Genomic DNA, 22,471 nt, shown 5'->3' on the forward strand with positions numbered 1-22,471 from the left:
TTCTTGTCTGATGTCATTTAAAATCTATTTTGCTCTCCTGACATGCTGACAGTTTGGATTATTTGTGCATTACTTTCCAAAACTTTACCAGGAGTTGCATGTTTCTCTTCTTTTATACCCCTCTGCAGTAGGAGCCATCCCAATGTCTCCCAAACCTCTGTAGCCCCCCTCCTTTTAACTCTCTTCTATAATCACTGACTCATGGGAGTCTATGAATTTGTGGATGAACTCACACAGTTCAGTTGGTGCTTTTCTCCCTGATATTAAGAATTAGTTCATTGCAGTGTCCATTTTGGCACCAGGTCAGTTTCTTTACCAGATGTTCCCACTTTTCATGTTTGGGGGAGGCCCCTATTGTCTGTAAGGTCTGTTTGGGAATACTTTGGCCTCCTTGTAAGTTATTACGGGAATAGATATCACGAAATGGGTCAAAACTTAAAGTGCACCCAATAGTGCCAGTAGCCCAAACATGTCCATTCGTCTGTGCAGAGTTCCCTCTTCTCTGTCAATGCTATGATCCACCTGACCCTCAAATTCAAATTGAGGTTTGCTATCTAAAATTTTGCAGCACACCTAGTAAACGTATCCCAAACTTAAGTAGCAGGCTTTTGTTCTGTACAGGATCCACATATTAAAGGAGTTAAGGCTTCAACTGTATATGATGCATCACATAGAATCAAGACAAACCACAAAATGGCAGCACCCACAGAAAAACAAGATGTTTCATGCAGTAAAGAAGAAATATAACGATTATTTTTGCTTTTTTTCAGAAGTGAAAAAGTAGGGACTAATAACACATATGTTCCCTGATCTCAAAAACCATCATTAAACCATAACAAATTGCCAAATAAAATGTATGTAGAGCCAAAAAAATGAATGAATTATGATGTGGTTAAGATAGAGGAAAGCCTAATGCAACTCATTAAAGTCTATCCACAACATTCAAGAAGCTTTACCTTTCAGTCTGTGCTAAAAAAATCTCAACAGCAATTGAGATGTGTGTAGTGGAACGTATCGGACACTACTTTGTAGTGGAGAATGCAGGTTTTGAGAACAGGCTTCAGGCATGGTAAAAGATTCTATGTCTCCAACATTTTAGTCAGAGTATAATTCCTGCATTGTACAAAAAGACAAAAACTCAACATGAAGATGAACCGATAACAGTGTTAACTGTTGCTCAAACTCTAGACTGTTTAACAGTTAGGGCTGTGTAGATTTTAACAGCAATCTCCATTGAACGCTTTTCCACCGTTTCCCACCTGCCACCACAGTGCACAATTCAAAGCACAATAAAACACCAAGCACTTTGCCTTTGCTGTCTGTCTTTCCACATTCACTGCTCCTCAGGCAAGCACTTTCCTCTCCCTCCAGACTCTGGATCCCTGAATGGAGCGAGGCGGCTCCTTTCATAGCGTACCTGGAAGCACTCCACATAGTCTCCTTCCGGGTGTGGCGAAAGTCCTGCAATAATGGACTCCCCAGTCCCTGCAGCACCCACGGCACCCAACAGGAATGTGCCAAACTACAGCTCCCATGAAGCCCCGTGGGAGTCCAGCAAGCCGGGGGGCTGCCCTCTAGCATTCTGGGGGAGATAGTGCGCTTAGTGTGGTCTCTCTACCTGGTCCTACCATGGCAGAGGCAACCCGGGCCGAGCAAGACCATACAATACAAAAGGATGCGTGCACTGCCTGTGTTTAAAGATGCTGTAAATTCAGTCCATCCTGGTTTGTTTGAGCAAAACAATTAAAATTAATATGAACAGTTTTCACACCAGAACATTAGGGAAGCTACTTGTGTTGTAGCAGAATTAAACCACATTTTGGGATAAGACTTCTTTACTGCCTGTTTTGACATCCATTTGTCATGTGGCTTTGTGAAGACTTCTTTGAAAGGACGTCTCTGTATAATGTGCACCGCCACTAATAGGCTTGCACTGTCCCATACTGTGTCTGTTGTGAAGCACATTTGTTGTACTCTAGATTGACTTTCCTCCTCATACGTTGAGCGTTTTACATGTGAGGAAGCTGGAAGACTTGAAGAGGAGCAGAAGGAGGACTGTTTTATTTTGATGTTCTTCCTGGCCATCTTATCGTAGCATCAGACTTCTCGTTGTAATCATTGGTGCATTAAAATGGAATTTTGCAATTTAATCCATAATAAAGGTCTCTGAACTTTGTTTTACTTGCCAATTTGTAATATGTAAGGGTATATATGGGTTTATTCTAATTTACTATTTTTGGTATTTCATTTATTTATTTATGCATACTGTATACTCATTTACTTCTAATTTATTGATTTTTGTAGATGTAAAGGTTCTTTTGCATCATTTGTTTGTAAAGGTGTCATCTCAGAGTTTTTTAGGTATGCTTGGAGACCAAAAGTGGCACCAGATTGGCACAATGCTACCTCAAAGCCCCCAGAGATTGTTTTCAAATCAAAAGAATTCCAGTTTCTATCTTACATCTCAAAGACTTTTATGTTAAACTATCTTCATACAATACAATACAATTTATTTCTGTATAGCCCAAAATCTCACAAAAAAAAGTGCCACAATGGGCTTTAATAGGCCCTGCCTTTTGACAGCCCCCCAGCCTTGAGTCTCCAAGAAAACAAGGAAAAACTCCCCCCAAAAAACCCTTGTAGGAAAAAAATGGAAGAAACCTCAGGAAAGGCAGATCAAAAAGAGACCCCTTTCCAGGTAGGTTGGCCATGCAGTGGGTGTCAAAAAGAAGGGGGTCAATACAATACAATACACAGAACAGAACAAAACCTCAATACAGTATAAAAATAAAAATATTACAAGTATGGAGCAGAATTTAACAGTAGATGATATCACATAATATGATTTGGATTTGTTTAGAGTCCTGGAGACCTCAGCCATCAAGCTGACTCTCCCATTTGGCCATTGCTGGGCAAGCCAATCTGATGAAAGGACCCCTCTACCCCACGATTCCTGCGATCCTCCATCGGGGATGAATCTGTCCATTCATCACAGAACCCACTAAGTCCAGTTCAAGGCTGAGTGAGTTTATCCCAGCAGTACTGGGGACAGGGGCTTGTTGCTGGGATAATCAAGAACTAACTCTAAATGGTGTCAGTGTAGGTGTGTGAGTGGCCTGCTATGGGCCGTCTGTTTTTTGTTTTGCACCCAATCCTGCTGTGATAGGCCACCTTTCTTTAGTCTGCAGACTTGGTTACAAAAAGGATAGATAGATAGATAGATAGTTAGATACTCTATTAATCCCAAGGGGAAATTCCCATACTCCAGCAGCAGCATACTGATACAAAAAACAATATTAAATTAAAGATTGATAATAATGCAGGTAAAAACAGACAATAATTATGTATAATGTTAATGTTTACCCCCTCGGGTGGAATTGAAGAGTCGCATAGTTTGAGGGAGGAACGATCTTCTCAGTCTGTCAGTGGAGCAGGACATTGACAGCAGTCTGTCGCTGAAGCTGCTCCTCTGTCTGGAGATGATACTGTTTAGTGGATGCAGTGGATTCTCCATAATTGATAGGATCCTGCTGAGCGCCGGTCGCTCTGCCACAGATGTCAAACTGTCCAGCTCCATGCCAACAATAGAGCCTGCCTTCCTCACCAGTTTGTCCAGGCCTGAGGCGTCTTTCTTCTTAATGCTGCCTCCCCAGCACACCACCATGTAGAAGAGGGCGCTCGCCACAACCGTCTGATAGAACATCTGCAGCATCTTATTGCAGATGTTGAAGGACGCCAGCCTTCTAAGGAAGTATAACCGGCTCTGTCCTTTCTTGCACAGAGCATCAGTATTGGCAGTCCAGTCTAATTTATCATCCAGCTGCACTCCCAGGTATTTATAGGTCTGCACCATCTGCACACAGTCACCTTCGATGATCACGGCGTCCATGAGGGGTCTGGGCCTCCTAAAATCCACCACCAGCTCTTTGGTTTTGCTGGTGTTCAGTTGTAGGTGGTTTGAGTCCCACCATTTAACAAAGTCATTGATTAGGTCCCTATACTCCTCCTCCTGCCCACTCCTGATGCAGCTCACGATAGCAGTGTCGTCAGCAAACTTTTGCACATGGCAGGACTCCGAGTTGTATTGGAAGTCCGATGTATATACAGTAGGCTGAACAGGACTGGAGAAAGTACAGTCCCCTGCGGCTCTCCTGTGTTGCTGACCACAATGTCAGACGTGCAGTTCCCAAGATGCACATACTGAGGTCTGTCTTTAAGATAGTCCACGATCCATGCCACCAAGTATGAATCTACTCCCATCTCTGTCAGCTTGTCCCTAAGGAGCAGAGGTTGGATTGTGTTGAAGGCGCTAGAGAAGTCTAGAAACAAAATTCTTACAGCACCACTGCCTCTGTCCAAGGGGGAAGAGGGATCAGTGTAGCATATAGATGATGGCATCCTCCGCTCCCACCTTCTCCTGATACCTAGTGAGTAAAAGCTCTGATTGTCTCTACCCAAACAACTATGTCCTAATTTATGTTCAATTCTTCTAAGGCTTCTTAAACTGTACACTTCAGGTATAATAATGCCAATTCAATTAATTATAATACAACATAACTTACTGAATTATCTGACATGGCAATTTTGAACATTTAGACTGGGGTTGTGGGTGGGGTTTTTGGCCAGAATTTAGCATCAGAAAAGTGTCTGTGTTTTGTTTGTACAGAAAGAAGAAATAAAGTTTCCAATGACTCCTGCCATCTCTACAGTCTTCCTGCTGTCTTTGCTAATTTTCGTGAATGGAGTTGAGTCGGTAAGTTGGATACATCAGTTGTGTTTATTCAAGTACATACGGGCAGACATGTCACCCAACCCCAAGGGTCACTTGCATTTCTGGGTTGGGCTCTTGTCAATATCAGTCTCTAATATAAAAAATCTTGTGTGAGAAAAATGTTGCACGGTAAGCCTACAAGCGTGCAACTGATCCTGCAAAGGGGACGGGTAATAGTGTGTTTGTTTCTCATTGAATTACTGTTTAAGAGGGACTTTTCTGTAGAGTGGCTGTGTTTCTTTGCCATAGGTTTACTGTTTAACAGAGTGACAGCTCACAGTTAATAGCATACGAGCGTGCAGCTGGTGGTGCTATGCGAGAGGAAAAACGGAGCAGGGGAACTACTGAACTGCACATGAGCACATAGTGGCGACTAACCAGAGGCGACACCGGTCACAATATACAGTTAGGTCCATAAATATTTGGAGAGAGACAATGTTTTTCTAATTTTGGTTCTGTACATTACCACAATGAATTTTAAATGAAACAACTCAGATGCACTTGAAGTGCAGACTTTCAGCTTTAATTCAGTGGGGTGAACAAAACGATTGCATAAAAGTGTGAGGCAACTAAAGCATTATTTAACACAATTCCTTCATTTCAGGGGCTCAAAAATAATTGGACAATTGACTCAAAGGCTATTTCATGGGCAGGTGTGGGCAAGTCCGTCGTTATGTTATTATCAATTAAGCAGATAAAAGGCCTGGAGTTGATTTGAGGTGTGGTGCTTGCATGTGGAAGATTTTGCTGTGAACAGACAACATGCGGTCAAAGGAGCTCTCCATGCAGGTGAAAGAAGCCATCCTTAATATGCGAAAACAGAAAATACACATCCGAGAAATTGCTACAATATTACGAGTGGCAAAATCTACAGTTTGGTACATCCTGAGAAAGAAAGCAAGCACTGGTGAACTCAGCAACGCAAAAAGACCTGGACGTCCGCGGAAGACAACAGTGGTGGATGATCGCAGAATCATTTCCATGGTGAAGAGAAACCCCTTCACAACAGCCAACCAAGTGAACAACACTCTCCAGGGGGTAGGCGTATCGATATCCAAGTCTACCATAAAGAGAAGACTGCATGAAAGTAAATACAGAGGGTGCACTGCAAGGTGCAAGCCACTCATAAGCCTCAAGAATAGAAAGGCTAGATTGGACTTTGCTAAAGAACATCTAAAAAAGCCAGCACAGTTCTGGAAAAACATTCTTTGGACAGATGAAACCAAGATCAACCTCTACCAGAATGATGGCAAGAAAAAAGTATGGAGAAGGCGTGGAACAGCTCATTATCCAAAGCATAGCACATCATCTGTAAAACACGGTGGAGGCAGTGTGATGGCCTGGGCGTGCATGGTTGCCAGTGGCACTGGGACACTAGTGTTTATTGATGATGTGACACAGGATAGAAGCAGCCGAATGAATTCTGAGGTGTTCAGAGACATGCTGTCTGCTCAAATCCAGCTAAATGCAGTCAAATTGATTGGGCGGCGTTTCATGATGCAGATGGACAATGACCCAAAACATACAGCCAAAACAACCCAGGAGTTTATTAAAGCAAAGAAGTGGAAAATTCTTGAATGGCCAAGTCAGTCACCTGATCTTAACCCAATTGAGCATGCATTTCACTTGTTGAAGACTAAACTTCAGACAGAAAGGCCCACAAACAAACAGCAACTGAAAGCCGCTGCAGTAAAGGCCTGGCAGAGCATTAAAAAGGAGGAAACCCAACATCTGGTGATGTCCATGAGTTCAAGACTTCAGGCTGTCATTGCCAGCAAAGGGTTTTCAACCAAGTATTAGAAATGAACATTTTATTTCCAGTTATTTAATTTGTCCAATTACTTTTGAGCCCCTGAAATTAAGGGATTGTGTTAAAAAATGCTTTAGTTGCCTCACATTTTTATGCAATCATTTTGTTCACCCCACTGAATTAAAGCTGAAAGTCTGCACTTCAACTGCATCTGAGTTGTTTCATTTAAAATTCATTGTGGTAATGTACAGAACCAAAATTAGAAAAACGTTGTCTCTGTCCAAATATTTATGGACCTAACTGTATATTGTTGGGGGGTGAGTGAGAAGGCAGAGAAGTCCCATTCCAACTAACTTGCAACGAAATAATGGGAAAAAAAAAAAAGAAATGTAGCAAGCACATTATTGTGCTACCAAACAAAACCAGGCCATAGCCTCTTATTGCCCTCTAGTGGTGTTTCAGAGTAGGTGAGGCTATGGAGGAATTTCTGTTAGTCAAGCACTCTTTCCGTATGAGAGGACAATTTCCAGAGAAACCTCTCCATTATCTCATCCAAACCAGAAGGGGCTCTGTTGACCTCAAGGACTGTTTTTTCAGTGCTGTGAGGGGAAAAAGGATACAAGATCATTAGCAACAGTACACCCTCTCATTTCTGGAGTGAGCCAGGAAGGTGTCCCCCTGGAGATCATGTGTGACATGACATATATATTGTATTGTATCATTTGTGTTTAGTAAATGGAAACAAAATTAACAGATGAAGAGTTGCGGTCTTGAGTGATGGCCCTTCTAATATCTTGATTGTTCGTAGGACAATAATAGTAGAACCAGGAAAATAGGCAAAGCACACCCTTTTTAGCCCTTAGTAGCTAAGCTTTTCTCCCTGGGAGCTCAGTTCTCCTCTGATCCAAGAATAAACACCAACTTCCAGTGAGTTGTTAGTTTAAATATTGTTGGCGTCAGGATGGAAGGGACATCAATAGTCTTCTGGGGACTTCTCCACTTTAAGGATGCAGACAAATATGCAGTTACTGATTGTGTAATACCCTTAAACTTCTCCATGTGTTTCACATAACCCAGTGGTTCTCAATCTGTGGGGCAGGCATGAAGTAACAAAAATGGGATCGTGAATGTTGCCATATGTGGCGTAATTTCACTATTCGTAAGGAAATTATAAACTTGTAGAGGTGTATCGGCAGCAAAAAATATAGGAATAAATTTTATTAGGGTTTCAAAAAAACATTAGGGGGCACAATTAAAACTGTTATGAAAACTCGGGTCGCAAATACTTAAAAGGTTGAGAAACGCTGACGTAACCAGTGCCTGCAAAACAGTCCTGATGCTCACGTGTATGACTAAATATATATATACATATACTAGCCATTCTCCGCAGCTTCACCTGCGTATCAGTGAAACAGGACAGTGAGGAGGGCCCTACCCAGCTCTCTACTTGTGACGCCACTCTTTCCCCTCCTCTCGGCCCGCAGCCTTTGTCTCGGATTAGCGCAAATATATCGCTCCTGCCAGCGAACTATGAAACTTAGCGCAATGAGAGAAGTCTCAAAATCAACCAGAATGTTCAAGCAAATTATAGAAAAAAAAAAGATCTAAATCTTTTAAGCAGTTCTCTCGTTCGCTAGCTAAGCGGAGTTAAGGTTATGCCCCGAGGCAGACGCGTGAGTGAGGAGTGCCCTGCCCCCCTCCCTGCAGCTCGATGAGTCTCCCCCGGATTCGCACTAATAAATCAGTACCGCAAGCGAACTATGATACTTAGCGCGATGAGAAAGTAGCAAAATCAACTGAATGTTCAAGCAAATTATAGAAAACAACCCAATCTAAATCCGTTAAGTAGTTCTCTCGTGAGAAGCGGACAGACATACAAACGGTTCTAAAAAACTATAAGAAATGTTGCGCTTGGACCACGAAATCTTTAAAACCGAGCACCTTTGGGCTAAGGGTAACCTACATTCCAAATTTCAAGTCCCAAGTCCTCATGGTTCGGGAGATTTCGTGATGAGTGTGTCAGTGGTATTTGGCTTTTATATATATATATATATATATATATATATATAATAGTACTAGGGTGTTGTACCGTGTTAGCCATTATGAATGTAGTGAAAAGTCAAGCAAAATGACACCTTTTATTGGCTAACTAAAAAGATTACAATATGCAAGCTTTCGAGGCAACTCGGGCCCTGTCTTCAGGCAAGATGTAATACAGAAACTGGAGTTCCCTGTGTTTATATACACACTAGGACAAGAAACAATATTGGTAAATCTTTAAGTGAGAAATCTTAAATGTAAAAAATTAATAGACTCCTTCAGGCTAGGGTACATTTAACAAGAGAGAAGAACAATGTCTGGTCAAGATCTTTGGATAAGATAACTGTCCAACAAAGTCTTTTGAAATTCCTGATGAGTTTTTCAATACAATATGAGTCTGTAGTCTGGTTGTCTGTCAGTCTGAGAGATGCAAACAATCCTCATACCTGGCCATAAAACTCTTGTCTCTATTCAATCCATGTTGCAGTGAAATTAGGGAAGTTAAACTCATGCTAAAATTTAACACATTACAACATTTAAAATTTCTCATTTAAAGATTTACCAGTGTTGTTTCTTGTCCTAGAGTGTGTATATAAACATAGGGAACTCCAGTCTCTGTATTACATCTTGCCTGAAGAAGGGGCCTGAGTTGCCTCGAAAGCTTGCATATTGTAATCTTTTTAGTTAGCCAATAAAAGATGTCATTTTGCTTGGCTTTTCATTATATATATAATAATAATAATAATAATCGGTCTCTCAAAGTTAAAGAAGTAATGCATGTGATTAATTTCAGAAGTATACCGCATAATTTTTCCTTAATTGCAGTTGGAGAATGTGTTGTTCCACACTCCCATGCTGTCTAGACTACTGTGTTAATGATGGCAATAAAGAAAGAAGTTTGCTGTGGTTGCCTTTGATTTAAAACTCTCCAAGATGATTCAAAGGGCAATATGCTGATATTTGTAAATTTAGTGCAAGCAAATTTGAATTTCCCATAAATAAAATATCTTTATACAGTAATCCCTCCTCCATCGCGTGGGTTGCGTTCCAGAGCCACCCGCGAAATAAGAAAATCCGCGAAGTAGAAACCATATGTTTATATGGTTATTTTTATATATTTTAAGCCCTTATTAACTCTCCCACACTATTATAAACATTTCATGCACAATTATACAGCATAAATCCTTTGTATTCTCTTAGATATTAGGTAAGATTCGTTGAAATTATGTATGTAAACACAGTAAAACCTAAATATTATTTTAAAGATATCGAGCATCTCCGATATCACATATGTTACAGCCATTACGACAGACAGGCCACCAGCAATAAATACATACAATGCAAGAAAAATTGTATACAGTAAAATGTGTGTACAGTGACACTAAACCCTGTACATGTAATAAGTACTGTACGTAAATAATTAATTATGGTTACTCACCAACAATGACACGACGACTTGTCCGATAACGGTGAGTTTAATTTTACTGCACAACAAAGGATAGCGTTACAGCTCTTCTAAAGGAGCCTCTTCAGGCGACTGTTTAGCACCGTCATTGTTCTTCTTCCAGCACTCTTCAATCCAAATCCCTAAAGCAGATTCCATCCAGACTACTGCCTTATCACGTCCACTTGCAACTCGTTTTGCGCCCTGGTTAAAGGACACTGCGGCCATAGATCTTATATGCTTTTCCTCCTTTTTAAATAAAAAGAATCGTGGACTCATTTATGCTGTAATGGTGTCCTGCAGCAGTGTAGCTGTTTCCTTCCTTCAACATATCCAAAACTGCAATCATTTGCATCTCTTGTTGGCGCTTGGGCACGTTAATGCTGAATGAGTGAGATTAGACTTCCTGGTTAATGCAGCACTCCGTCGCTGAGCCAATCAGCAGCACACAGGAACTTAACCGCGTGCTCTGATTGGGTAGCTTCTCAGCCATACGCCAATAGCGTCCCTTGTTTCAATTCAAATGGGCAAATCAACTGAGGAAGCACACGTACTGTAGACCGCAGACATCCGCGAAGCAGTGAAAAATCTGCGATATATATTCACATATGCTTACATTTAAAATCCGCGATGGAGTGAAGCCGCGAAAGACGAAGCGCGATATAGCGAGGGATCACTGTATAGCTATTACAAGAAAAACACACTGCTGTTATAGACTAATCATCATTTATTTATCCGACTACAATACAAGTCTATGAATAAAAAAAAAATTTACTTCCATTTTGAAAAACATTGTTTCAGACTGCAGACCTCTTAATATAGTGGATTATAAAGGGCTAGGAGACGTTAATCAAATAGTGAGTTCTGAAAATTCTTACACATTACCTTCATGTGTTTCATGTATTGATGATTTATATGAAAGCTGCAAGTCTTCACAGTTTCAGCAACTGAGATGTTCTATGGCATTGACATTTACAGGAGAATACTGGACATCACAAAGCAATGAAAACCAATTTTGTTAGACACGTGACGATTAGGTTTTCTGATTTCTTTCCTAATGTAGATTCAACCAGCAATTAAAAATGTTCCTAAATGGTAGTCAGATGACATTTGTCCAAGCACTCTTTCACACTGCTCCTTGTGCTCTGTGTGTGTGCACAGATTTTCCGTAGTGTCATGTTGAATACTCATTGAGTCAACATAGGCTGAGAAATGCAGGCTTCAGATTACTTTAGTATTCTTCTAATAACCCATTTATTGATTGTGCTGAACATTTTAAGTGTTAGCTTGGTCGGTATAGTAAGTTAGATTTCCACCTGCTATACTGAGTATCTTGACTGTGAAAGGTTCTCAATGTGCCTAAAGGGGTTTTACCCAATCTGCTGATTTTCCACCCACTTTCTCTAAGTTGGCCTTAATGCACAAGTAGCCCCTGAACGTGTGTTTTAATCTTGTGATACCAAGAAGGGATCCTGTCTCTTGTGACCCTTAATTGTATTAATTTGCCTTCAAAATGTTTATACTATGTGTTAGTCATGAATTCAGAAAGGTTGACCCCTATACTGACATACTATATGCCAGAAATGTCTATGTGTCTAAAGTGTCTATAGTGAACTCATATTAAACTATGAATTAATCTTTCCATCACTCTATAATTGACCCCATTAGCACTTGTACTGTGTGTTGTTCCTACTGATCCCAACTTCTGTCCTGTTTCAGTCATACATGTATGAAAATTCCTATGATGACGATTATAAGGGGTGCAGAGAAGAAAGAGAAATGGAAATCACAGAGCATTACCTGGACAATGACCTGAATAAAAATGAATTCCTGAGATCTGCCTGGAATAAAGCGAAGAATCAGTGGAATGCTTCAACCCCTTATGTTTTGGATTTGAATACCTCCATTGCTATTAGAGGCTACACCAGTGCCTCTTTCCATTCTGAGTTGAACTCTGCAGTTCAAGATGGCGTGACTTTGGTGGAAAAATATCACTACAGGTCTATCCACTTCCTGCTCACTAAGGCCATCCAGACCCTCAATCAAGGTAACTGCATCAGGGCCTACAGAGGAGTTAGCGTAGAGATACGTCCAAGGGAAGGAGAGGCTTTTCGCTTTGGAAGATTTGCATCGGCTTCTAGAAATATAATGGTAGCACTGAATTTTAAAAATGCAACAGTATTCAATATGACAACATGCCATGCGGCGGACATTTCAAATTATTCCTTATATAGGACAGAAGCTGAAGTGCTTATCCCACCTTATGAAGTGTTTATTGTCAAAGAAAGTAACGGTAGATACGTAACTCTTGAATCGAAGAACATCACTGTGAACTACAGATGCTGGCCTCTGAATGGTAAGTTGTGCATTTGTTTAAACTTGCATGCATCCAAGGAACTCATCACTCTTTCTTTTCATCTCTGTGTTTTATTTTCTTTTGATTTTAATAATGATGTTTACTTTTATTATTGGGGTTGTCGCAGTCTTTAAACACACATATGTTATTGCTGCCCACCAGTCCTGTTCCTTTCAATATTTATTCTTGCCAAGATTTTATTAAATACTGTACACATAACTGTAGTGGTTATGTCATTGTCCTAACAAATCCTGGTCTGGTCACTGTCTGTGAGTTTGCATGTTCTCTCTGTTTCTGCATGTGTTTTCTCTGTCTCCTCCAGTTTTTTATATGTACCTGGCAGGCAACGAACCCAGTATGAGTATGTGTACCCTGTGTTGGATTAGTGCCCCATCCTTGTTTGGCTTATGCCCTCTTATCAGTGTTACGTTTGGTTTGTTGTGACCCCAAACTGGATAAGCAGGATGAAAAATGGATGGGTGGATGGACAATGTAAAGACTGGATCACAAATGACAATGCCTCTCCCAGTGGTCTCAGTTCTACTTTTGGTAAATCAAGTGAATAAATTGAAAAGAAAATTTAAAACAAAGAGACAGATTATATGATTAAGGAGCACTAATGTTATTGAGTAAAAGTTCACACGCCCTACAATATTCAGAAAAAAATCGAGCTTTATTTTATATAGGTAAAATTCCATTACAATGAATATCTTTACAATGAAATTTTCATTACAATGCAGTATTTGTATAGTTCCGACAGTTTCCCCATATGACACGAGTCTGTAGAAATCCCGTTATTATGAAATATATTCAGCAGATACTTTCATTACAACGAAGTGACCTTGAAATGCCTGAATGAATCATCCACAGAGCAGTTAGTTCTGTGGTCGCAGCTCACTTGTGCACAACGATCCCCAAACACTTGGGCAATGCAAACTCCTAATCCAATGGAAATGTCAAAAAAAATAGAGCAAAAAGGTCAAAATTACAATAAATACAAAAGTATGGTCAAATCACAAACAAAAACTCACCAACTCTCAAGCACATTTGAATGAACTGCAAGGAACTGTGGGTTGCCCCCAACTTTACAGAGCCAAGGTTAGTCCCTTGCAGTGATAGGCAGGTAGCCCTTCCTCTTGGGGTACCACCCAAAAAGACGCATTGTATGTAACAAAAGACATATGAAACATACAGACTAAATGGTCAACAATATTAGCATACACAAAAGGCTCAAGAATGAACAGAAAAAGGCATCCAACAAGAATCTGTACTCCAACAAGGTGAGAAATCCCAGCTGAAACATAACATAACCCCCTTCTCAAGGGGTTGCTTCAAGACACCCCACCCCACTCCACTGAGTCCAAAAATTGCACCATTTCCAGTTAGATTATGAAGAAGAGGAGGCTTGAGTTCTGCACAGCAGTTTGGGGAAAAAAAGGCCATGTCTTTAAGGCAGACTAGACATGCAAACCAGTTCCTGATGGTCACAGTGGGGCAAACAAAGCAGGGTGACCACTTCCAGGTTGTATTCACGGGGCAGATGAGACAGAATAATTACATTCTGGTGGTCTCACAGCATAGACAAAACAGACAGAACACCTTCTGGCATGGACAACTGGGCTAAATCACCTCTTGTGTCTCCAAAGTCTATAATAAAGCTGCTGCAACTTCCCTACAACACACTGAAAGTGACTTGGCAGCATTCCCTTCTGGGGAATCGGGCAGCAACTTGGCAGCATTCCCTTCTAGTGGCCCCAACAGGACAGATAAAACAAGTGGTGCATCTCCCGATGGTCCTAACAGAACAAACAACATAGACAGACCATCTCCTGTTGGCTTTAACAGGACAGATGAGACAGGAAACTAGACCCCACTTTCTGGAAGCAAGGACTGGACAACAGGTGGCTGGGCATCTCCCGGCAAGGACAACTGAGCTATAACACTTAAGCTAAGAGGTGAGGTTTTATAATTGGTGCTCACCTCTAGTGTCTCCACAGTCCTTGACTGTAACAAAGTGGCAGCCATCTTCTGGCGGCAAATTGAAAGACCAAATCCCACTCCTAGTCGCACTCCCCAGACACCGGCAGTAACTCGAAAGCGCTCCCCCAGGACACTGCAATCAGCTCAAAAGGACCAGTCCCACTTGGGGACATGGCAAAAGGCAGCATGGCATTCTCCTCAGTTCTTGAGAGCTCTGGTGTGCTCTCATCAGACTTCATGTACTCTGTTTGATAGTTATTCCACAATAGTTTCCCCCTGTTCAAATAAATAACTAGCAAAATGCAAAGGTGAAAAGTGAATACATCTTTGAAACATGAACACAGAAATAACTCCAAGTGTATAGTATTTAAAGGGAATAAGCAAACAAATCATGAACCAAATGTATGCAATTCCTGGAAAAAAAATTGTTCAACCCCATGCAAATGATCAGATTTTCTTGTTATACAACATCGAATCACAGTGGATTTAATTTGGCTTTTTTGAAATTGATCAACAGCAAAAGACTCTGTTAATGTCAAAGTGAAAACAGACCTCTGCAAAGTAGTCAAAATTAGTTAAAAATATAAAACACAAAAGAACTGATGGCATAAGTATTCACCCTTTCACGAAACCCCCATCCTTAAATCTTCACTGGTGCAGCCAATTTAGACGTTCATTGGAGATCCTCCGTATGGCATTTCAGTTGATTGTTGTATAAATGCACTTGCATCTAGAAGGGCCAGTTTGTGGTTAATCTGTGTGGTATCCTAACCAACACAATGAAGACAAAAGAACACCCCAATTACCTCCATGAAAATCAAAAGTCAGGGGATGGAGACAAGAAAATATCCAAGTTAAGGAATATCAAGTAAAATCAATCGTGACAAAATCGTGAAATGAAATAGAAAAGAATCAAAAAGTATGATATGGCTGTAAATCTGCTAGAAGACAACTGACAAAGGAGGCAAAGAAGGCCAACCAAGAGATCTTTGAGAACTCTAAAGGAGTTACAAGGTACATTTAAGCCAGACTGGTGGCACTCTGCACACCACAATTGTTATGAGGAGCCTCACCAGTCACAGCTTTATCAGAAAGTGGCAAAGGAAAAAAAAAAAAAAAAAATATTGAGTCTGCCAGAAGGCACATGGGCGACCCTGGAGTCAGCTGGAAGAAGGTTCTGTGTTCTGAAACCCACACAGAGGTTTTTAGTCATCTTACTAAACACCACGTTGCATTGCACATTATTAAAAACACAAAACCGCACGTGAAGCATGGTGGTGACAGCATAAGCTGTGGATAATGCTTCTTTGTAACAGTCCCTGGAAGGCTTGTAAGGGGAAAACGAATGCAGAACGATACAGGGGAATCCTGGAGGAAAACCTGATGTAGTTTGCAAGAAATCTGTGCCTTGGGAGAAAATTTGTTTTGTGACCCCGAGCATAAAGTTAAACCTGCATAGAAATGGCTCCAAAACAACAATGTTAATGTCCTGCAGAGCCTGTATTTACAGCAACAGCAAGAAATGATTTCTCATGTAGCCCAAAATCACACAAGGACTGCCTCAATGGGCTTTACTAGGCCCTGTTTTTTGACAGCCCCCCAAAGCCAGCCTTGACTCCCTATGAAGATGATAAAAAGGAAAAAATGGAAGAAATCTTGGGAAAGGCAAATCAGAGAGAGAGAGACAGAGACCCCTTTCCAGGTAGGCCGAGTGTCAAAAAATGGGGTAAAAACGTTACAATACACAAAACAGAACACAAGCAATCGTCTTCACAGAGCTAGATGGGCAATCTGTCATGGTCACCTCAGGACTACAATGCAATAGTGCAAGTTACAAAGCAAAATGCAAGAATAGATTATATCACACATTATTTCAGATTTGTTCAGAGTCCAGAATTGAGTTTTTTTGGCTGGACTTAGAAAAGACTGTTCACTCACAGTCCTCAAGCAACCTGACAGAAACCGAGCAGTTTTGCAATGAAGAATGGAAATAAAAATAGCAGAAGTGATCGAGACAGAGACCTGTGAGCACAGACTTAAGGCCATCATGGCTGACAAATGTGCATCAACTAAATACTGATCTATAGGAGCTGAATACTTATGTGATCAGTTATTATGTGATTTATTTTTGGGATCTCATCTGCAGATGAGAGCTCTTCTGTTCAAAAAAGCCAGATTAAATCCATTGTTATCCAATGTTGTGTCAGAGCAAAATGTGAAAACGTCCAAGAGTGTGAATACTTTTTATAGGCTCTGTAATTAATACAAAACATGACAGATAAACAGAAAAAAGTGAGCAAAAAAAATAAAATGTCAGGGTGAGACCCCAGACACACCATAACAGGTATGTTCAAATGCAGTCACATTGAAGAGCTGAGATGCAAAGAGGCACTTCAGTTTACTCAATTAGCTGCAACACTTGTGGACCCCTTATTATTTGAAGGCCCCACCTCATTTGGTGCCAGAATAATTGGAAAAGAATGAATAAAAATGGGGGAATAGGAACAGGCGTGAAATAAGAGATGAAATACCATGAAGGTGAATGCTTTCTAAAGGCACTGACGTGTACTGTACATAAATCTATGTATCTATATGCATGTACACATCAAAATTACTCTTCCTTGTAATCCCAGTAAATAATCAATACATGGAAGGCATATGAAAAAAACGTTTGACAACAGTCACTGACCCACTGACCTTGTTAACAGAGACTGGTATTTCTCACGTTTGCTTTTCACACCCCATGATCATTTTGCCACACGGATACCAGAGCGCACCTAGAGCATAAGTTGAAAAATGATAACAAATGCCAGCCTAAATCCTAGAAAAACAATGATTAAAAAATGACTGAGCTGAGGGAAGTAAATAAATCAAGACAATCTCACCACAGTGAGAGATGTGAATCATTTCTGGAGATGAAAAGGAGAAGTCATCATTCTGTAGAAACTTGTTATCTGATGAGATAAGCACTGGAAATTCTTCAGTGAAGCTATGAGTTAGATGTGGTGGATTGCCCAGAAAAAACACAACAAACTGATCTCTGAAGTTGTGTTTTATACGTACATATAGAAATGCGCCCTGAAAAAGTTTGACTGAAGCAAAGGTTCCATTTGAAAGGTTCGGCAACTCTGTTCCCTCATTATTTCTCAATGGCTGGTTACTTGTAAACAGAACGCTATTTACAAATTTATAAAATGACAATAGCCGACATCAAACAGTGAACAGACCAAATAAAACGACCAAAGCATGACACAAGAGAAAAGAAATGAAGAGGAATAAGAGCAAATTCTCGGAAAACATTCGTGAGTTTCCTGAACTCAATCATTTCAATCCAGAAGTTGGTCTGTGCCTATCCAGGAAACATTAAATATGTATCAGGAACCCGCCCTGGAAGGGAGATCACACTGTCATTCAAAGCAGACCTCCACTTCTACTCACATTGGGTTTTTTAGTACTCATTTGGAGAGGACAACCCAGTGGACAAAAGGAAAATGTGTAAACTGCACCCCTGAAACAGTGAGTTTACAGTGTGAACTCCTACACCTTTAAAAGTTTATAATGCCAATCAGATAGCCTTGGTGTCACAATCCCTCCTAACCCACTAACAGCTGTGTTTGGTGTCCTCCCAGATGGGCTTAAAGTGGAGAAGGACAAACAAACTGTGATAGCCTTAACTTCACTTTTAACACACAGACTTGTAACTGATATTTTATATTATTTGAAATTGGGAAAAAAATCAGATTCTCACTTAGAGGATCTGTGCAGAACTTTTTCAATACCTGGCAGGATCTAATCAGTAATATTTTAGAATAAGCACTTATATTAGGGAAAAAGACTCCTTTCTCTCTTTACTACTCTCAAAAGCTTTAGATAGATAGATAGATACTTTATTAATCCCAATGGGAAATTCACATTATCCAGCAGCAGCATACTGATACAATAAATAATATTAAATTAAAGATTGATAATAATGCAGGTGAAAAACAGACAATAACTTTATATAATGTTAAATGTTAACGTTTACACCCCCGGGTGGAATTGAATCTGTCAGTGGAGCAGGACATTGACAGCAGTCTGTCGCTGAAGCTGCTCTTCTGCCTGGAGATGATACTATTTAGTGGATGCAGTGGATTCTCCATAATTGATAGGAGCCTGCTGAGCGCCCGTCGCTCTGCCACAGATGTTAAACTGTCCAGCTCCATGCCAACAATAGAGCCTGCCTTCCTCACCAGTTTGTCCAGGCGTGAGGTGTCCTTCTTCTTTATGCTGCCTCCCCAGCACACCACCGCGTAGAAGAGGGCGCTCGCCACAACTGTCTGATAGAACATCTGCAGCATCTTATTGCAGATGTTGAAGGACGCCAGCCTTCTAAGGAAGTATAGTCGAATCTGTCCTCTCTTACACAGATCATCAGTATTGGCAGTCCAGTCTAATTTATCATCCAGCTGCACTCCCAGATATTTATAGGTCTGCACCATCTGCACACAGTCACCTTTGATGATCACGGGGTCTATGAGGGGTCTGGGCCTCCTAAAATCCACCACCAGCTCCTTGGTTTTGCTGATGTTCAGTTGTAGGTGGTTTGAGTCCCACCATTTAACAAAGTCATTGATTAGGTCCCTATAATCCTCCTCCAGCCCGTTCCTGATACAGCCCACGATAGCAGTGTCATCAGCGAACTTTTGCACGTGGCAGTTGTATTGGAAGTCCGATGTATATAGGCTGAACAGGACCGGAGAAAGTACAGTCCCTTGTGGCGCTCATGTGTTGCTGACCACAATGTCAGACTTGCAGTTCCCAAGACGCACATACTGAGGTCTGTCTTTAAGATTTTTACTCTGGCTGTTGGCCTTCCTCTCTTTCCTGGTGGGGGCTGATTTGAATTTAGTTTTGTCAAGTTTGACTTGATTGTATGGAATGTTTATATGCTTTTAATAAATTCAGTAAAAGATCCAAAAAATGTAAAACCAAATTGAGGAAAGCTGTACCCAGCCTTGGATGTTTCCTCATTGAGTACACTGAATGGACTCCATCCAGTTCAAATATGAAATAAAGACAGGAGTATAAGGTTCCCCCATTTTGCCTAACTGCTAGCCCATAGAAGTTTGATATGCAGGCTAAGATGGGCTTAAATGCTTTCTCAGACAATTGGGGTTGTGCCTTTTGCAACAATTCTGCTGTTATTTAGGTTTACTGGTATACAAAATTCAAATGAATGTTAGCAGAGTAGGACTAAAAACTTTAAGCAGCCCACCCACTACATCAGAGCTGGAAGATCATCAGACAGCACACCAGGAATGAGCAGAGCAAAGTTAGGCTCTGTCATGTACTTAAAATGAATTCGTATTTGAGTCATTAATTAAAAAATGTTATAAAGTTGGTTAGATTTTCAGTATTTTATTAAGATTGTACACTTTGTGATAAAAAATTAGGCAGCAGACAGAAAAAGGCTTCAGTATGGCCACCACATACGAGGTGAGACGCAAAAATAACCGGACTGAGCTTGGGGCTTTCCTGGAAAACCGTCTGGAGGTTGGCTGGACGTGAATCATAGAACTATATCCCCTCCTACACGCCCACTCAAACCGCCGACCGTTTAGGTATATCCTGTGAATAGCCCGGTCAGTATTAGCACAACAATGGCTACACGAGTTGTTGGGTGAAAAAAGCGAACAGCGAGACCAGACAAGACCACGCTCCTGTGCTCCTGTCCTCGTTCATCCTCCCTGTTCGCCTGATTTAGCTCCCTGTGATTTTTATTTGTTCCCGAAAATCAAAAGTAACCTGAAGGGAACACATTTTCCCTCAATAGATGAAGTGAAGACAGAAACGGCAAGCCTGTTGAAGAGCCTCAAGCGTGAAGACTTCCAGCACTGTTTCAATCAATGGAAGATACGTGTGGAGCGGTGTAGAGATCAGGAGGGGGAGTACAGAGAAGGTGACAATGTTTAGAATGCTGTAATTCATTAATAAATATTTTATTTTTTACCAATCCGGTTATTTTTGTGTCTCACCTCGTATACTTAAAAATCAGCAAAAGTAAAAGAAACCTAACATAAGTGGAGTTCACAGCTGAACTGACTAACAGGTCAGCAGGAGGTGGACTGGTGGTGATGTAATCGAGAGGCAGGGTCTTTGGCTGATCTGCAGAGGAACAAGAGGATAGAGGATCAGGTGAGAGTGCCAACCCCTGGTCTGGCTGACAAATAACACCATTTGAACCTTTAGACTGCCCCCATGTGCACGTTTGTGACAACCTCCAACCCACTGACTGTTCTTCTTTTACTTGCAGGTTCACCAGGACAGAACACAATTCCAAATAACGCTGGCCCGTCGCTGACCCCTTTGACAGTGCTTCACCTGCTCCTCGGGTTTTTTACGAGTCCATTTTTTTGGAAAACATAATGATGTGTGTTTTAAATGGATGAATTTCAAGAAAACTGATGGTCCAAAAGAAGAGAAAAAAAATCTGTATATGCCTTCAGAAACTTTTTATAGTCCTTTAATGGCAAGCTTTCTTTTTTATTTCTAATGAATTGTTTTCTTTCTGATGATGTGTTTTCACACCAATTGTGTCAAAATTTGTAGTTCTTGCAGTGTGTGTGTGATTTTCTTAATATTGGCTATTAATGTGTGTTTTTATATAGAAATAGTATAGAAATAGTGGTAAAAATAAATAATTGTACATATTGGAAAAAATTATTTTTTGCTGCACTGAATTTTCAATAAAATGCTTTGTCACCTGCTTTTTTATGTTTTTAACCTTCTTGGAGCTCACCCTGAGTGCCTTTTGGGATCGGAATTCTATATCAATATGGTTAACCCCAAATGTCTCTAGAGAATGGCTGTTATGATAATTTGTATAGCATTAGGCCTGAAGAACACTTGGGACAATATTCTGCTGTCATCATATGACTGAAATAACATAATGTTGCAAAAAACCATGAATATTTCTATGTGTTTTGCTACTCTTATGATATCTCATCAGTATTCATTAATACCTTCAACCAAAACAGAAGATGTAAAGCCAGTTTTAGAACAAACTTAATGTGACCTAGTAGTTGAATCAAGTGATAGTGATGACAATGTGAATTGGCCATCAGACATTGACAAGATTTTTGACGCATACTTCACTGTACAACAAATCTGCCTTGATATGCCTGGTGAATTCAGTCACCTGATGTTTACCGTGGTACATGTAGGTGTTGTTACAAAAATGCAAAATTATTGCAATCAAGTGGAAGGACAGGATAGAAGTTAGCATCCTAAGCATTGTTCACAGTGTAGCAACAGTCAATGTTCATGTCAGAGGTAATATGGAGCCTTGCACTGTGGTAGCCTACAAGAACACACTGGGCAGATCAGGCACTGACATTTTACTGTGTCATGAGCAAACTTTCAAAAGGATATTGTAAGAGAAACGTGCAAAGAAACACACTTCTATTATCCTGATTGCAACATCGAGGCTGTGTGTTGATGACTGTTTCAAAACATATCATACAAAAGACGTGGCAGTGGACATACCTTTCCAATGTATTTACTGTATGTTGACATTTTTGTTACTTAAATGTTTATGTTTATGTAATAAATTTTTTTCTTGTTGAAACAAATCCGCAGTTTTGGATTCTTTTTCTGGGGGTAAATATAATTCTAAGGAGGTTATTTAAACTTACTGCCCCTCACAATGGTTGTTTCAGAACTTAAATAGCACCTCTTACCTGTGCATATAGTGTTTTAGATTCAAGCGATAGGGGAATGCAGCTTGTTTCACTAGGTATTTTGCATTTGTCCATTGACATAACACACTCCCTTTGAAGGATTTTCTATGAATTGGCATTTTACAAAAGGTAAAATAGGCGAGACTTCCAACAACAGCTAGGAAGCAAGCCAGAAACTTACCCAGCAGGCCAAGCATAGGCTCACTAGACTTCAACCAGGTTTCTAAGGCACCTGCTGGCTTCAGATAGAGCAGGCTCCAAAAATGTAAAGCTAGTAAAACAAGTTTAAAAAGGTCCAAATCTAAAATGAAAGACACACCAGGAGGAAGGTAACCATCACCCCCTGGCTTGTGCTCAAAAAGGGCAACAGAGAATCATTTTAAGGTAAGGATTTGATCTGTAAAAACAAAAG

General features: G+C 40.5%; 1 protein-coding gene across 3 annotated transcripts in view; it reads left to right on the forward strand.

Annotated features, from left to right (window-relative positions):
* The window catches only part of LOC114651587 (ecto-ADP-ribosyltransferase 5-like), a 45,986-nt gene extending 24,035 nt beyond the window's left edge, over nucleotides 1–21,951 (forward strand). For 2 of the 3 annotated variants that reach the window (XM_051927604.1, XM_051927603.1), the window contains exons 2-4: nucleotides 4,667–4,753; nucleotides 11,725–12,361; nucleotides 20,634–21,951. In XM_051927604.1, the coding sequence (XP_051783564.1) occupies nucleotides 4,688–4,753; nucleotides 11,725–12,361; nucleotides 20,634–20,746 (816 nt within the window). In that variant the 5' untranslated portion in view covers nucleotides 4,667–4,687 and the 3' untranslated portion in view covers nucleotides 20,747–21,951. Of the gene's footprint in view, nucleotides 1–4,644; nucleotides 4,754–11,724; nucleotides 12,362–20,633 lie in introns of all 3 variants that reach the window. The other variant, XM_051927605.1, reaches the window with a different exon arrangement.
* The last annotated feature ends 520 nt before the right edge of the window (nucleotides 21,952–22,471 follow it).

Source organism: Erpetoichthys calabaricus, chromosome 5 (genome assembly GCF_900747795.2).
Source record: "Erpetoichthys calabaricus chromosome 5, fErpCal1.3, whole genome shotgun sequence".
Taxonomy (NCBI): domain Eukaryota; kingdom Metazoa; phylum Chordata; class Cladistia; order Polypteriformes; family Polypteridae; genus Erpetoichthys; species Erpetoichthys calabaricus.